This window comes from Heptranchias perlo, chromosome 7 (genome assembly GCF_035084215.1).
Source record: "Heptranchias perlo isolate sHepPer1 chromosome 7, sHepPer1.hap1, whole genome shotgun sequence".
Lineage (NCBI taxonomy): Eukaryota > Metazoa > Chordata > Chondrichthyes > Hexanchiformes > Hexanchidae > Heptranchias > Heptranchias perlo.
The window spans coordinates 37,868,365-37,886,252 of NC_090331.1; the positions used below are offsets into that span (position 1 = coordinate 37,868,365).

General features: G+C 43.8%; 1 protein-coding gene across 2 annotated transcripts in view; it reads left to right on the forward strand.

Moving 5' to 3' along the window:
• LOC137323628 (bile salt export pump-like) overlaps positions 1 to 6,869 on the forward strand; it is a 57,016-nt gene extending 50,147 nt beyond the window's left edge. For both annotated transcript variants that reach the window (XM_067987332.1, XM_067987331.1), the window contains 4 exons: positions 3,042 to 3,239; positions 3,347 to 3,553; positions 4,363 to 4,509; positions 6,195 to 6,869. In XM_067987332.1, the coding sequence (XP_067843433.1) occupies positions 3,042 to 3,239; positions 3,347 to 3,553; positions 4,363 to 4,509; positions 6,195 to 6,395 (753 nt within the window). In that variant the 3' untranslated portion in view covers positions 6,396 to 6,869. The remainder of the gene's footprint in view (positions 1 to 3,041; positions 3,240 to 3,346; positions 3,554 to 4,362; positions 4,510 to 6,194) is intronic.
• The last annotated feature ends 11,019 nt before the right edge of the window (positions 6,870 to 17,888 follow it).

The window sequence follows — 17,888 nt, forward strand, 5'->3', positions numbered from 1 at the left end:
ACAACACTGGCATCTACCCGACAATGTAGAAAATTGCCCAGATATGTCCTGTCCACAAAAAGCAGGACAAATCTAATCCGGCCAATTACTGCCCCATCAGTCTACTCTCAATCATCAGCAAAATGATGGAAGGTAATGTCTTACTCGCCAATAACCTGCTCACTGATGCTCAGTTTGGGTTCCGCCAGGACCACTCGGCTCCAGACCTCATGACAGCCTTGGTCCAAACATGGACAAAAGTGCTGAATTCCAGAGGTGAGGTGAGAGTGACTGCCTTTGACACCAAGGCAGCATTTGACCGAGTGTGGCACCAAGGAGCCCTAGTAAAATTGAAGTCAATGGGAATCAGGGGGAAAACTCTCCAGTGGCTGGAGTCATACCTAGCACAAAGGAAGATGGTGGTGGTTCTTGGAGTCCAATCATCTCAGTCCCAGGACATTGCTGCAGGAGTTCCTCAGGGCCGTGTCCTCGGCCCAACTATCTTCAGCTGCTTCATCAATGACCTTCCCTCCATCATAAGGTCAGAAATGGGGATGTTCGCTGATGATTGCACAGTGTTCAGTTCCATTCGCAACCCCTCAGATAATGAAGCAGTCCATGCCCTTGTGCAGCAAGACCTGGACAACATCCAGGCTTGGGCTGATAAGTGGCAAGTAAACATTTGCGTCAGACAAGTGCCAGGCAATGACCATCTTTTTATTATTCGTTCATGGGATGTGGGCGTCGCTGGTGAGGCCAGCATTTATTGCCCATCCCTAATTGCCCTTGAGAAGGTGGTGGTGAGCTGCCTTCTTGAACCGCTGCAGTCCGTCTGGTGACGGTTCTCCCACAGTGCTGTTAGGAAGGGAGTTCCAGGATTTTGACCCAGCGACGATGAAGGAACGGCGATATATTTCCAAGTCGGGATGGTGTGTGACTTGGAGGGGAATGTGCAGGTGGTGTTGTTCCCACGTGCCTGCTGCTCTTGTTCTTCTAGGTGGTAGAGATCGCAGGTTTGGGAGGAGCTGTCGAAGAAGCCTTGGCGAGTTGCTGCAGTGCATCCTGTGGATGGTACACACTGCAGCCACTGTGCGCCGGTGGTGAAGGGAGTGAATGTTTAGGGTGGTGGATGGGGTGCCAATCAAGCGGGCTGCTTTGTCGTGGTTGGTGTCGAGCTGAAAAGTCATCATAGGGAAGATTATTCAAAGGAGCTCAACTGATTGGTTTGTCTGTTTAATTCAGGTAATTTTGACACCTTAATAGCACTCTAATCCCAGCTAGTTGTGATCATATTCAGAATTATGTAGCCATTGCTACCTATGGAGTTCATAGCTTGCTCCATGTCTATTGTGGCTTGGTCAAAATCATAACACTAGAATCTCTGAAATGTCCAAAACTTATACCTCTTGTACTCTTTGAAGTATAGCCGTGGCTATTAAAAAGTCAATTTGCCAGTCTAAAGCAATTAAAGAAGAATTTGCATTTATACAGCATCTTTCACAGCTTTAGGACATCAAAGCGCTTTGCAGCCAATGAAGTATTTTGAACTGTAGTAATGTAGCGAGATGTGGCAACCACTCTGCATACAGCAAGGTCCCACAAACATCAATGAGCTAAATGACCAGATAATCTATTTTTGGTGGTGTTGATTGAGGGATAAATTTTGGCTATGGGATCTTTTACGTCCAACAGAGAGGATAGGTAGTACCTCAGTTTAATGTCTCATTCAAAAGGCAGCACCTCCTCAGTACTGCAGTGAAGTGAAAGGCTAGATTATATACTCAATTTGCTGGAGTGGGGCTTGGACCTACAATCTTCTGACTCAGAAGTGAGTGCTACCACTAAGCTGAGACTAACACCTTGGCTCACAATCTACATTATTACATTTAAAAGAAGCTTTTTGTAGACCACCAAGTGAGGTGGGGTTCAACAAGGCAGTGTAAACTGAGGTCCTCCTGAACAGTGATATCTGTTAATTGGTTTTAGCATTTGGGTCATTAATTTTCCTCTGAAGCATGTCTTTTAGTAACCAACAGCGTGACTGGCTTCTTTCTGATATGCTTATGCAAGGCCACAGAAACATAACCAATTTACCAGCATGCAATGGAAGAAGTCATTTCGAAGGTGGTTATCTTTCTTAATGTACTACAAAGAAAAAACCTATCAACTACAGACAAAAGCACTTAACTTTTGTCACAGACTCACACTCAAATAATCCAGTTATCCTAATGAGCAAGGGGTGGGGGCAAGTTCCTATAGGCTGTTTCTGTGGTAGAGGCCAGTTCATTGGCAGTTCTATGCCCAGGCAGAGGTATATTTTGGGCCATCTTTCTCAATTTGTATCACTATTCTGCAGCTCATGTGGAGTTGATCTCAGGATGTTCCATGGGTTATTAAAAGTCCTCACATTTAAGAGTTACAGTTTGGATGCTGGTCAAGGTTTCGTATTATCAGTAAAGCTGGTATCCAAAAGTTTTATGTTATTTTTGTAGCCAAGGATGGAGTGTGAACTAAAAGCTCTGTTAAAAAAAAATAGTGCAAGCTGTTGTATCTTATTACTGCTTATGTTGTTTTTAATAAACCTGTTCCATATAGTTCCATTATAGCCTAAATCAAAGCCTACTAAAACATTTATTCCTTCGCTGTCTGAAGTCTAGGCAATTGCAAGTTAACTGGTGTTATATGCAGTAAGCTAAATACAGTAACAAGAGATTCTGTTTGATATTGTGCAAGTAAAGTCAGACTTCAAGTTCGTCAGGAATGAGAGCTCACTCTTGGCATGGTCCTTGATGATGAGCATAAGAGAAATTTCTGGTCAAAGCATTTGTGTGAAATTTCTTTGTTTACTATTTTAACAACGTCTATGGATTAATGGCTTTCTTCAAATAGTGAACAGAAGAATTTCACAAATGCCTTAACCAATGTGTTACAAATATCAAGGCATGGAATTCAACAATGTAACGAATGGATTGACTATCCACACTGAGTGATCATAATACTGTTACGTTTTCAATCATCTTATTTTTGATGATTGTATCTAAAATTCTACCTTTTTTTAACAGAACAACTTTAAAGGAGAAATTAAATTCATTGACTGCAAATTCACATATCCTTCTCGGCCAGACTTCCAAGTTCTAAATGGCCTTTCAATTTCGGTTAAGCCCGGGCAGACACTTGCTTTTGTTGGCAGTAGCGGATGTGGAAAAAGCACTAGCGTACAACTGCTTGAACGATTTTATGACCCTAATCAGGGGAAAGTGGTGAGAGAATATATTCTGTTCCAATCTGTTGTGTCTACTTGTAGACATCTTACTTTAACAATGTCCTTTACTTCATTAAGTCTTTTTTTCTGTTTCATTAATTTCAGTTAATTGATGGCCGTAACACAGAGACTGTAAACACTGCCTTCTTAAGATCTAAAATTGGAATAGTGTCCCAGGAGCCTGTGCTGTTTGACTGCAGCATTGCAGAGAATATTAAATATGGTGACAACAGCCGTCAAATCAGTATGGATGAAATCATTGCAGCTTCAAGGAAGGCTCAACTCCATGATTTTGTGATGTCATTACCAAATGTATGGTTTGTTATATTCTAGAGTTGGAATTGGAAATTATTTTTACTATATAACATGCTCTGGTCATTGAAAATCATGTATAATGAGATCATTCAAATTATATAAGAATAGCTGCTAGTTTCCCTAATGGCTCAATTGATAAAGTCAGCCATAAACTGAGCCATCCCAATGAGATGGCTGGAAGTTCAATTCTTAGTATGTGTTAAGTTAGCTGATCTCAGCTGAGATGGTATCAGGGGGCATTACAGTTGAGCATGGTTTTCCTGAACTAGGAAGGGGAAAATCATCTAGGTTCGCTGCTCATAATTGTTATCCAGTGGTCCCTTCTTCAAAATGTGCATGTGTGGGCATCAGGTGAGGACTGGATTGAGTTCAACTGTGAAGAATCATAGAACAATCATAATCAAGGACTTTACAAATGTTGAGATGCCCAAATTGTTGAAAGTTATTTTTTTAAAGTTTTACCTAACATTATTGATACAGTGCTATGTTCTGGATTAGTTTCAAATGTTCACATCTGGTAGAAATGTTAAAAACTCCTAAAAGTTACCAAATTGATGCATTTAAGGAGAAGTTAGATAAGCACATGAGGGAGAAAGGAATAGAAGGATATGCTGATAGGGTTAGATGAAGAGGGGTGGAAGGAGGCTCATGTGGAGCATAAACACCAGCATTGTCAAGTTGGGCCGAATGGCCTGTTTCTGTGCTGTAGACTCTATGTGACTCTATGTAAATTATGTACTGTTACATTTTCCACCTTTTCATTCAAAGACATTGCTTTATATGTATTTTTGTATTTTTTTACTCAGAAATATGATACTAGTGTGGGTGCCCAAGGTTCTCAGTTATCTCGTGGACAGAAACAACGTATTGCTATAGCCCGAGCCATTGTCCGGGATCCAAAAATTCTTTTACTGGATGAAGCAACATCTGCACTAGATTCAGAGAGTGAAAAGGTACTAACAATGAAAATACTGATATGACAGGTTAGAAGATGGCAGATATCTGGGAATATGTATCAAGGCAGTAATACACCTAAAAGGCTGGATAAGCTACTTATTTTGTCATTAAATCCTCCATTACAAAAAGATGCATTACAGTCTTCATCATACTTCCAGTTACCTTTTAACTTCTACCTTTTTTTTGTTTCAAATCATTTCATTGGAGTTCCATTTTCCATTTTTCTTTTCCACATGCTTGTGTTACGTAGCATGAAGAGAATGGCTTTTAGAAGATTATTGATTGATTGTGGATCAGGATTATATATATATATACTTTTATTATTTTTGACAATGAGTAATGCCACAGGACATCAATTAGTATCTTGCTCTATAATTAAACCACCACCTTCACCACCACCTTCTCAAGGGCAATTAGGGATGGGCAATAAATGCCGGCCTTGCCAGCGACGCCCACATCCCATGTACGAAAAAAAAAGTCTTATATTATGGCCTTTGTCACACTTTAAATCTGAATGTTATACTTTAAATCTGTCACAATTTAATGATTTTCCTAAATAATCAGAATCTCTTTCATTACTCATTCTGATTTGCTCAAATATCCCATTACTACCACTACCAAACAGGAACAAAAGGGCCAATCTTCCACTCTCTGGCCACCTGATTTTGGATTGATCTGAGGTAGGCGGGGGTGAGGTAGAGTTGGAAAGTTGGGCAGGGAGCCATTCCGTCAGCTCCCTGCAGCTCCCTTCTACCAGAAGTGATGGCAGGTGTTGGGTATACCCTACTAAGTATAGGCATGCATATTGAAATGACATAGGAAATTCAATGAATGGCATGTCATTAATGTCATAGCCATGCTAGATTCTAATAATGCCAGTGTGTTTCTGGTGTATAACATTGCAATGGAGGATGGAGGGGGATTTAAAATTCTGTCTTCAGCTGCGCCAGAGACAGACAGCCCTGCTATGCTGCAGGAGGGGCGCAAGGTTTTCAGCAGCAATATTCTACACACACCTCAGGGGTGGGCTTCCTGTCATAGGTGCGAATTCTTCCAGGAGGCCAGCCAAATTGTTTAAATGAGGCTAACCCTATAAAATTAGCCAGTGGGTCATTTGAGCAGATAGAAGTCATGCCCTACCGAAGTTGTGGCAGGTTTCCACCCGAGCAGAAAATCCAGCCTAAAGAATTAACTGCCACAAAGCCAACCAGTCAAATTGCTCAGATAACTTTTCAACATTGTTTTGACACCATGTTGCTTTTACCCCTAAAATTAAACTTATAATAAATTCATTAAAAATCTACAATAATTATTTTTTTAAATCACTACACATATCCATTAACATTGATTGTTAGAACTTCCTTTAATAACTTTTCCCTGTGTTCCTTTCTCTGAGACCTCTATCTTCCTTGCCAGTATTTTCTTGTCTACGTTGATGCCTGAGTTCAGTGTGCAGCTTAATGCTTCTCTTGTTGCCTCTGTGCATGCATGGCCTAGAAATGTTTGCTATTCAAGACATCACAAACCCAGCCTTTGCCAACTTGCACCTAGACCAGTGACCCATTAGCACTGTATGAGTTCCACCACCTACCACTGCCAGCACCTGTCAGTGTTTCAAGTGTATTAATTATTGTACATTGACATTGTTTGTTAAAAGCTTAATGCATTCTCTTGATTTTAGACTGTCCAGGCTGCTTTAGATGAAGCAAGACAAGGAAGAACCTGCATTGTGATTGCACATCGGCTGTCAACCATTCAGAACTCAGATATCATCGCAGTCATGTCTCGGGGACTCATTATTGAGCAGGGAACTCACGAGAAACTAATGGCTGTTAAAGGGGCTTATTATAAACTTGTCACAACTGGTGCTCCTATCAGTTAAACAACTTCAAACCAAATCCACACAGTTTATTAGGCAAGTTGCTTTCCAAATGATCCATCAAATGTTGTCAGTTACTTCAATTTTTTTGCCATGCAGTCCATGGGCTTAACCACAATAACATTGTAAAAATATATATGTGTGTATATTGTATTTTTTATGTCTGCTTGATTCCAAGTAGAATTTCTCAGTACATTGTGTTTGTGTTGCTGATATATAAAAACTATCACTGCACATTTCTTTAGATGTGATGGCTCTGCTGGTGTGAACTACTGAAGTATGATTTCTCTGTAGTATCATTGACTTTAAATCAAAACTGCGTAACTTCAGTAAGAGAAAGATTACTTTGAATTAAATAAATGTGTATTGATAATATTGTTTGGTGAATTTAAAATACATTCAACAAATTGCAGAAATATCTTTAATATATAATTTTTGTCAAAGTTAAAATAGCGTCCTTGAATTAGAAATAAAAATGCTGGTATTATTGTCTATATGCAGTGTTATTAACATATAAATCTTGGGGTTGAGTTTCCGCTAATTATATCAACACAATCCAGATAGAATCGGCCGAACCAGCACAAAAGATCGAGGAATTTTAAACGTGAGTTATGCGCAAAATCACTCACGCTTGTGTTTTCCGCGATCTTTTACGCTGGTTCAAGATTCAATTCACCCGAATCAGGCCCCACCCACAAAACTGGCCACGCCCCCCCGGTCAAAATTGTGAGATTCTGTCAATTGTGCTAGTTCGGGAAGGTTCTTCAAATTGTGCTCGTTATCTTAGGTGCTCAGGCACTAGTAGGCACGGTTTTTAAGTTTTTTATATCAAAAAGTATTTAATGTACTAAGAAACTGACTAGTGTACACCAATGAAACTATTAAATGGTTCAGTATAGTTTTTTAAAGTAATTTTCAGTGATTTAAAATCAAGTTACTCATAGGTGGAGGGCTGGACATCCTTATTAAAAATGCTTAATTTTGGTGATAAACCCATTTTCAGCTGTATTAATAAAACTGCACCAGGTTACCACTCTTCAATACATCAAGGAATACTTTTTAATGGAAAGAAATGTTAAAAAGAAATGATTATGTTACCTGAATACACGGGTTCATGGAAGATTTTACGTTTGTGATTATGCAAATTAATTTTAGTGGAAACTTGAATAATAACCTAACCAGAGAAATTTCAAGCACATTTTGGGTACAATTTCCTTATTTGTGCCCAAAGCGGAAACTCTACCCCCTTATATTCACTCGCTTAGTTTCATTCTTGCCTATTGAATCATAGCCAAAACATCTCCAGCAATGGCTTCTGTTTCTGCCCCTACACCATTACATCTGGAGACTCCGAAGGATCTATCCTTGGCCCCCACCTCTTCCTCAGCTACATCCTTGATGACATCATCCGAAGTTATGGGAACAGCTTCTATATGTGTACCAATAACACACAGCTGTACCTCCCCACCACTTCTCAACATGAATATAAGAGAGCCACTCACAGATCAAATAAAGAAATTAAGAGAAATTTCTTTACACAGAGAATGGTGAGATGTTGAAACTTGCTGCCACATGGAGTGGTTGAAGCAGAGAGCATTGATGCATTTAAGGGGAGGCTTGATGCATACATGAGGGCGAAGGGAATAGAAGGAAATGGGTGGAGGGGGCAGGGTGGGAAGAGGTAATTAGAGTAGAGTCTAAACACTGGCACAGACCAGTTTGGCCAAATAACCTGTTGATTAAATGTAATTTTATGTAATCACTGCACTGCCTCTGCACTGTCAGACTGCTTGTCTGACATCCAGTCTTGGATGAGCAGAAATTTCCTCCAGTTAAACATTGGGATGACTGAAGCCATTGCCTTTGGCCCCGCCACAAACTCTGCACCCTTGTTATTGATTCAATCCCCCTCCCCAGCCATTTTTTTCAGGTTGAACCATATAGTTTGCAACCTTGGCGTCTTATTTGACCCACGCTGTGGTTTCACGACTATGGGGGTTAAATTTGATAACTCCCGAGTCCAAGCGCGGGGTTCACGGTGCATGCTTAACCCGCGCCGGGTCGTTGAGATGCAGGCAGCAGTGAGATTCGTGCTGCCTGGTCATATATCTGATATCTGCAAGAAATGTCGTCAGCTGGAGAAGCTCGAGCTCTGGGTTTTGGAGCTGAGCAGCAGCTGGTGTCACAGCAGTGCTTCTGCGAGGCTGAGACCTACGTGGATAGCACATTTCTGGAGGTGGTCACCCCACAGCTTAAGAGAGTGCAGGCAGAGAGGGACTGGGTGACCACCAGACAGACAAGGAGGACCAGACAGGTAGTGCAGGAGTCCCGTAAGGGCATCCCACTCTCGAACCGACATTCAGTTCTGAATACTGGTGAGGGAGAGGGTTCCTCTGAGGAGTGCAGACAGAGCCATGTCCACAGCACCATGTGTGACTCAGCTGTACAGGGAGGGAAGAGAAAGTTCAGGAGAGCAATAGTAATAGGGGATTCAATAGTTAGGGGGACAGACAGGCGTTTCTGCTGCCGCAGACGTGATTCCAGGATGGTATGTTGCCTCCCTGGTGCCAGGGTCAAGGATGTCACTGAGTGGCTGCAGAACATTCTGGAGGGGGAGGGTGAACAGCCAGAGGTCATGGTCCATATCGGAATCAACGACATAGGTAGAAAGAGGGATGAGGTCCTGCAGGAAGAGTTTAGGGAGTTAGGAAAGAGATTAATAAGCAAGACCTCAAAGGTAGTAATCTCTGGATTACTCCTGGAGCCACCTGCTAGTGAGTATAGAATAGAAGGATAGTGCAGATGAATGCGTGGCTGGAGAGATGGTGCAGGAGGGAGGGATTTAGATTCCTCGGATACTGGGACCAGTTCTGCGGGAAGTGGGACCTGTACAGGCCAGACAGGTTGCACCTCAACAGAGCTGGGACCAATGTCCTTGCGGGGAGGTTCGCTAGCTCTGTAGGGGAGGGTTTAAACTAATTTGGCAGGTAGTTGGGCATCAGGATGTAGCATTAGAAAGGAAAAACAAGTTGCACAAAGGATTGGGAGAGACAGATAGCACTAGAGTAAGAAATATTATGGTATTAGATGGGATGAGGCTAAGAGAGAATACAGGAAGGTCTAAGATAGGTTTAGGGTGCAAGTGTGTAAACGCACAAAGCGTAGTAAGCAAGGTTGGTGAGTTCCAGGCCCAATTAGCCACATGGGAATACGATGTTGTGGTGATAATGGAGACTTCGCTCAAAAAAGGGCAGGATTGGGTACTAAATATTCCTGGATACAGGGTGTTCAGGAAAGATAGAGAAGGAAAGAAAGGAGGGGGAGGGGTGACAGTATTGATTAAGAGAATATTGCAATACTGTAGAGAGTGGATGTTCTGGAGGGGTCAAGGACAGAATCTATTTGGTTAGAGTTAAGAAAAAATAGAGGTGCCATTACACTACTGGGTGTATTCTATAAGCCACCAACTAATGGGAAGGATGTAGAGGAGCAAATTTGCAGAGAAATTACAGAGATGTGCAAGAGCCATAAAGTAGTGATAATGGGGGACTTCAACTATCCTAACATAGACTGGGATAGTAATAGTATAAGGGCCAAAGAGGGGGAGGAATTTTTGAAGTATGTTCAGCAGAACTTCGTTGATCAGTACGTTTCCAGCCCAATGAGGAAGGAAGCATTGCTGGATCTGGTTCTGAGAAATGAGGTGGGCCAAGTAGAACAAGTGTCAGTGGGGGAACATTTAGGGAACAGCGATCATAGTATCAGAAGGTTTAGTTTAGCTATAGAAAAGAGAGAGTGTGAGAATAGACTGGCGGCTAACATAAAAGGGAATCCAAAAGTCTCCTATATGCACATAAACAGTAAACGGGAAGTAAGAGGAGGGGTGGGGCCGAATAGGGACCAAAAAGGAGATCAACACATGGAGGCAGAGGGCATGGCTGAGGTACTAAATGAGTACATTGCATCTATCTTTATCAAGGAAGAAGACGCTGCCAAAGTCACAGTAAATGATGAGGTAGTTGAGATACTGGATGGGCTATAAATTGATAAAGGGGAGGTACTAGAAAGGCTAGCTGTATTTAAAGTAGATAAGTCACCCGGTCCGGATGGGATGCATCCTAGGTTGCTGAGGGAAGTAAGGGTGGAAATTGCGGAAGTACAGGCCATAATCTTCCAAACATCTTTAGATACGGGGGTGGTGCCAGAGGACTGGAGAATTGCTAATTTTACACTCTCATTCAAGAAAGGGTGTGAAGATAAACCCAGCAACTATAGGCCAGTCAGTTTAACCTCGGTAGTGGGGAACCTTTTAGAAACGATATTCCGGGATGAAATTAACAGTCACTTGGACAAGTGTGGATTAATTAAGGAAAGCCAACATGGATTTGTTAAAGGCAAATTGTGTTCAACCAATGATGAGGTAACAGAGAGGGTCAATGAGGGCAATACGATTGATGTAGTGTATATGAACTTCCAAAAGACGTGTGATAAAGTGCCGCATAATAGGCTTGTCATCAAAATTGAAACCCATGGAATAAAAGGGACAGTGACAGCATGGATCGGAAATTGGCTAAGTAATAGGAAACAGAGAGTAGTGGTGAACGGTTGTTTTTCGGACTGGAGGGAGGTATACAGTGGTGTTCCCCAGGGGTCGGTACATTGCTTTTTTTGACATATATTAATGACTTGGACTTGGGTGTACAGGGCACAATTTCAAAATTTTCATTTGACAAAAAGCTTGGAAAGGGTAGTGAACAGTGAGGAGAATAGTGATAGACTTGAAGAGGGCATAGACAGGCTGGTGGAATGGGTGGACACGTGGCAGATGAAATTTAATGCAGAAAATTGTGAAATGATACATTTCGGTAGGAAGAACGAGGCGCGGCTATATAAACTAAAGGGTACAATTCTAAAAAGGGTGCAGGAACAGAGAGATCTGGGGGTATATGTGCACAAATCGTTGAAGGGCAGGGCAGGTTGAGAAAGCGGTTTAGAAAGCATACGGGATTTTGGGCTTTATAAATAGAGTTATAGGCCCCGATATTACCAGAGAGGCGGGTTGGCAGCAGTGGGGGGGGGCGACTGGGCGCGTGGGTGACCCGCCCAGTAAAATCTGTCCGTTCCCCACGCGATCGCGGGTAAATTGAAGCCACTTAACATGGCTTCCGGGTTTCCCGTCGGAAACCTGCACAGCAGGCGGACTGCGCACCCGCATCACAGGGGAGCCCTATTTAAAGGGGCAGTCCTCCAATGAATGATCCTGCAGCAAAAAACCACACAGCACCATGGAGCAGCCCAGGGGAAAGGCTGCCCCCAGGTTTAATGATGCCTCACTCCAGGTCTTACTGGATGGGGTGAGGAGGAGGAGGGAGACCTTCTACCCGGCGGACGGGAGGAAGTGGACTGCCTCTGCCACCAAGAAGGTGTGGCTCGAGGTGGCAGAGGAGGTCAGCAGCAGCAGCAATGTCTCCTGCTCCTGGATACAATGCAGGAAGGGCTTCAATGACCTAACTAGGTCAGCCAAAGTGAGTACACTTACTCATTCTCCTACATTCCATTTTCCACATTACCGCCCCCACCCCACAACTCCTTCGGCACTGCCAACACTACTCTATCACATCACTCCTCAAACCTCATCCTCAATTTACCTGCACTTACTCACCTCCCCAGTACTCATCCCACCACTACCATTCAACCCAATCCTCATACAATGTCATGGCTCTGTCTCATACTCACCCTCTGATGCATCTCTTTCACGGTCAGCCTCACCCAAACCAATGCATTCAGCGGTTGGCCATGTCACCATCCCTCACTCACACCTCTCTACTTTCTCCCCTCATAGGAGAAGAGAGCCCAGAATGCGCGGAAGAGGGCGAAGACTGGAGGGGACCACAACATCAGGTCGTCCTCATGGACACGGAGCAAGAGGCTCTTGAATTGAGCCGCACCCTAGAGTGCCTGTCCGTCGGGGACGTCAAGACTGCCACCCGACAAACGGCTGGTGACAGAACTTTAACATTCAGCACTCACAATAGCAAATGATGTTAACATGCCTTGCCATCTTCAGCACCTCAACATCTGTCATCATGCTTAATATTGCCTTCTGTTCTCTTACAGGGCCTTCAGTGACTGCTGTGACAATGGAGGGCGATTCCTCAAAGGACCTGCCGGCCTCTGAGGGGCACCGTCACATCTGAGCGAGCCATCCACCAGTGCAGATACACACACCTCGGTGGGTCCCTGTCCTCACTTAGTTGGGGTTGCACATGGTGAGCCACCACACAGATGTGAGCATGAGCAGACCCTGGTGGCAGGGGCAGCTGTGGAGAGTCCGCCTCGGTGGGAGCATTCCAGGCTCTGCTCAGCTGGACACAGATGCCGAACCCTGAGGTGCTGGAACAGGTGCCACGTGCACTCTCCACAATTGCGTAGAGGATGGAGGAGTCCAACTCCTGCATGAGTGGAATGGTGGCACAGGTACAGAAGGGGATCTCCGAGATACTGTCACAGGGACGTGAGGGCATCTCTGAGATAGTGACGCGGGTAAGTGCGGGAATGTCTGTGATGGAGGGAAGGCTAGCCTCCATCGAGCTTCAAGCACGGCTCACCAATGAGTCCATTGAGGCTCTGACAACGGCCCTTCAGACTCAGGGTGAGCAACTTTCTGCCGCCTTAAACAGGCAGGCAGATACACTAGCACTGACCTTACAAGACATCACACATGTCTTCCAAACTGTCGTCCAGCAGGGTGGTAGGAGTGATGTGGGCCTGGCCCAGGAGAGGGATGATGGTGAAAGGGGACATGGAAGTGGGGACGCCACTCAAAGCGCTTCCACGTCTCACCCGTTGCCCCCCTCTCAACCAATACCCGCAATGCTGCCTCCTCTCCAGGTGGCCGAGTCTGCCCCTGCACAGGTGCAGGTGGACCAGTCTTTGGAGGGGCCCTCACGGGCACCGAAACCCAGAGGGCGTCGGCCCAAAGCATCTAATCGATCAGGATATGAACAAGGGCAACCTGCCACTACCTCTGCTGCAGCCACAGGGGTAGCACCGCGTAGGAGTACTCGTAAGCGTAAGGCAAAGGTTTTGTGAGCACAAAGGGGATGCACAAGGGTGTTTGACGGTTTGTCATGTTTTTTATTTATATTTGATTTTTGTTAATGGCACATTAAATATTATTATTGTCACCACTACTGCCACGTCTTGGCCATTCTTGACTGGCTTGTGTAATAAGTCCCTTTCATGAGGTTCACCGTGAACGCCAATGATGCCACCCATTGGGTCACTCTACAGTGGGTGTATGTGTAGTTGCATGACTATTTTGTGCAGGTGCCTGTGGCGCAGCACTGTGTCGTGGAGTTCCACGTGGTGGAGGTGGACGGCATGCCTGGCGAGGCTGGTGATGTTGCTCGCTCTCGGACGAAGTGATGAATGCAGATATGGCATCCCCCATCCTGAGTTTGAGGGGGTCCGTAAAGTAGGTAAATGTGTTTGCACAGCAGAGTTTAGGGTATAAATTAAGCATTTTGAGTGGAAAGACAAAGGTGTTGCAACCAAAACTTTGTCTGAAGTGACAGAGTGCCCTGCTGCAATACATGAGGTGTTCCCTCCAACTGTCAAATAACCCTTTGCATCTCCCACTGGCTGCTGGCTGAAACTCGTCTGCTCCAACAGGGAGTGTTTCCTACAGCACGGGAAACATGCTGAGGATCCTTCAAAATTGCACCCCTGCCAAAATCTCCACTCAATGAGGTCTGTCAAGTACCTCAATTACCTAAATAACAATACATTAATTGCCAGTGGGAGTCCCGCATTCGGGAGCTGCGCGTGCACCCGAACGCGTCACTGGGGAACCTGGAAGTCAGCGGGTTGGAGCTGGGCTCCGAACCCACTCTGGGATTCCACCATTTTAGGAGCCCCCCCACCCCTAACACACCTGCTCGGCCATCCAAAAGTTGGCCCCATAGAGTACAAAAGCATGGAGGTTATGATGAACCTTTATAAAACACTGGTTCAGCCACAACTGGAGTATTGTGTCTAGTTCTGGGCATTGCACATTGGGAAGGATGTGAAGGCCTTAGAGAGGGTGCAGAAGAAATTTACTAGAATGATTCCAGGGATGAGGGACTTCAGTTATGTGGATAGACTGGAGAAGCTGGTGTTGTTCTCCTTGGAGCAGAGAAGGTTGAGAGGAGATTTAATAGAAGTGTTCAAAATCATGAAGGGTCTAGACAGAGTAGATAGAGAGAAACTGTTCCCATTGATGGAAGGGTCAAGAACCAGAGGACATATATTTAAGGTGATTGGCAAAAGAACCAAAGGCGACTTGAGAAAAAACTTTTTTACACAGCGAGTGGTTAGGATCGGGAATGCATTGCCTGAAGGGTTGGTGGAGGAAGATTTGATCGTGGCTTTCAAAAGGAAATTGGATAAGTACTTGAAGGGAAAAAATTTGCAGGGCTACGGGGATAGGGCAGGAGAGTGGGACTAGCTGGATTGCTTTTGCAGAAAGCCGGCATGAACTCAATGGGCCGAATGTCAATCACTTTAAATCAGCGTTGCACACTGATTGAAGCCATTTTCTCCCTACTTTACATGATTCCAGCATTCGTTATCTGCACCTGCGCTAACTCCTATACCAAGATGGCGTTCAGTGCACGTCACGCTGGAAACGTGTGTGCGCATTCAAGACGCCATCTTGGATGTCGGAGAGGCCATGTAGGGCTGACACAATGGGCTCTGCACAGCCCAATTTAGTGCCCATTGTGCGTTCCGTTTACATCCCACTAGGCAAGTAATTAAAATTCAAATAATAAAAGTTATTTTAGCTATTTTAAGGAAAAATGAACCTACTTAAAATAAATTTTGATTACATCTTTATGAAATACTAAAAATATATGCTAGATATGACATTTAATGAGGTGTTTTCTCTTGTTATCATAGTATCATAGTAGGTACAGCACAGGAGGAGGCCGTTCAGCCAATCGTGCCTGAGCTGGCTCTTTGAAAGAGCTATCTATTAGTCCCATTCCCCTGCTCTTTCCCCATAACCCTCTAAATTTTTTCCCATCAAATATTTATCTAATTCCCTTTGAATTTACCATTGAATTTGCTTCCACCACCCTTTCAGGCAGTGCATTCCAGATCATTACAACTCACTGCATAAAAGAATGTTTCCTTATGTCACCTCTGGCTCTTTTGCCGATCACCTTAAATCTGTGTCCTCTGGTTAGTGACCCTTCTGCCACTGGAAACAGTTCCTCCTTATTTACACTCTCAAAATCGTTCATGATCTTTAACACCTCTATCAAATCTCCCCTTAACCTTCTCTGTTTTAAGGAGAACAGCCCCAGCTTCTCCAGTCTTGCCACATAACTGAAGTTCCTCATCCCTGGTACCATTCTAGTAAATCTCTTCTGCACCTCGCTAAGGCCTTGACATCCTTCCTAAAGTGTGGTGCCCACAATTAATCACAATACTCCAGCTGAGGCCTAACCAGAGTTTTACAAAGGTTTAGCATAACTTCCTTGCTTTTGTACTCTACGCCTCAATTAATAAAGCCCAGGATCCCATATGCTTTTTTAACAGCCTTCTCAATTTGTCCTGTCACCTTCAAAGATTTGTGTATGTGCACCCCCAGGTCTCTCTGTTCCTGCACCCCCTTTAAAATTGTACCATTTAGTTTATATCGCTTCTCCTCATTCTTCCTACCAAAATGTATCACTTCACACTTTTCTGCATTAAATTTCATCTGCCATAGGTTTGCCTATTTCACCAGTCTGTCTATGTCCTCCTGAAATCTGTTACCATCCTCCACTTTGTTTATTACATTTCTGAGTTCCGTGTCATGTGCAAACTTTGAAATTATACCCTCTATAGCCAAGTCAAAGTCATTAATATTTATCAAAAAGAGCAGTGGTCCTAATACTGACCCCTGGGGAACACCACTCTATACTTCCCTTCAGTCTGCTCTCTGCTTTCTGTCCCTTAGCCAAGTTTGTATCCACGCTGCCACTGTCCCTTTAATCCCATGGGCTTTAATTTAGCTAACAAGTCTATTATGTGGTACTTTATCAGATGCCTTTTGAAAGTCCATACACACATCAACCGTACTACCCTCATCAACCTTGTCTGTTACTTTGTCTCGGATTATTGTCTCAAAGTTTCCCCACCACCGACGTTAGGCTGACTGGTCTGTAATTGCCGAGTTTATTCCTCTCCCCTTTTTTGAACAGGGGTATAACATTTGCAATCCTCTAGTCCTCCAGCACTGTCCCCATATCTGGTGACCAGAGCCTCCACAATTTCCACCCTTACTTCCCTCAGTAACCTAGGATGCATCCCATTTGGACTGGGTGACATTTCTAATTTGAGCACTGCCAATCTTTTAAGTGCCTCCTCTTTGTCTATTTTTATCCTAACCAATATCGCTAACACCTCTTCCTTTACTGCTACAATGGCAGCATCCGCTTCTGTAGTGAAGACAGATGTGAAATATTTATTCTGTACCTCAGCCATGCTCTCTGCCTCCACAAGATCTCCTTTTTTTATCCCTAATCGGTCCTAACCTTCCTTTGACTATCCTTTTACTATTTATATGTTTATAAAAGACTTTTGGGTTCCCTTTTATGTTATCCACTAATCTATTCTCATATTGTCTCTTTGCCCCTCTTATTCCCTTTTTTCGATCTCCTCTGTACTTTCTGTATTCAGCCTGGTTCTCTACTGGTATTATGAACCTTACAATTGTCGTAAGCCTTCTTTTTTTGCCAGTTTCCACTTAGTTGATCAGGAGGCCTGGTGCCAAATTTTCAGGCAGTGTCATTATTTTGGTACATGCATGATATTGGATCAATGGGTTTCCTACTGGGACTCATCCTTTACTTATGTATTTTGGAGGAAAAAGGCACAAGAGCAATATTAGGATGGCTGTCAGGACAAGCTGCACCAGAGGCAAACTGCATCCACCTGCCACTATCTTCCCACCCACATTTACAGGCAGAGACTCACCTACCTGGCAAAGTCTATGCAGGATCGGCTACACAGGCTTGGGGTCAGTAGAAAGCCAGTTGCGGAGCTGTGCCATCTGCAGCTAAGGTGCATCATAGGCACCACCAGTGGCAGGAAAAATCAGCTGCACCCTCAAGTCCTCTTCTTTGAACTCCTTACAGGCATGCCATAATGCTGTCCTGACGCATCCTGCATTGTCAAGCACTCTCTTCACCAGCATCTTATTTCACACTACCTTCATTTCATCGTCCATCAAACAAGACATTGGAATGTTGCTCTACTTCACTTGTTGGCCACTGACTCAGATTCCTGCCTCCACTTTTATTGTGCCAGCCATTAGATTTTGCAGGTCAAAGGCTCCTCCTAATCTTTCACTCCTGGTTAAATTAATCCTCTCACATTATCTTGCTAGAAATTGTATTTGCATCAGTCACTTTTTTTCAGAATGGTAATTTTTTATCAATTTAAATTGATTTAATCCAAAAT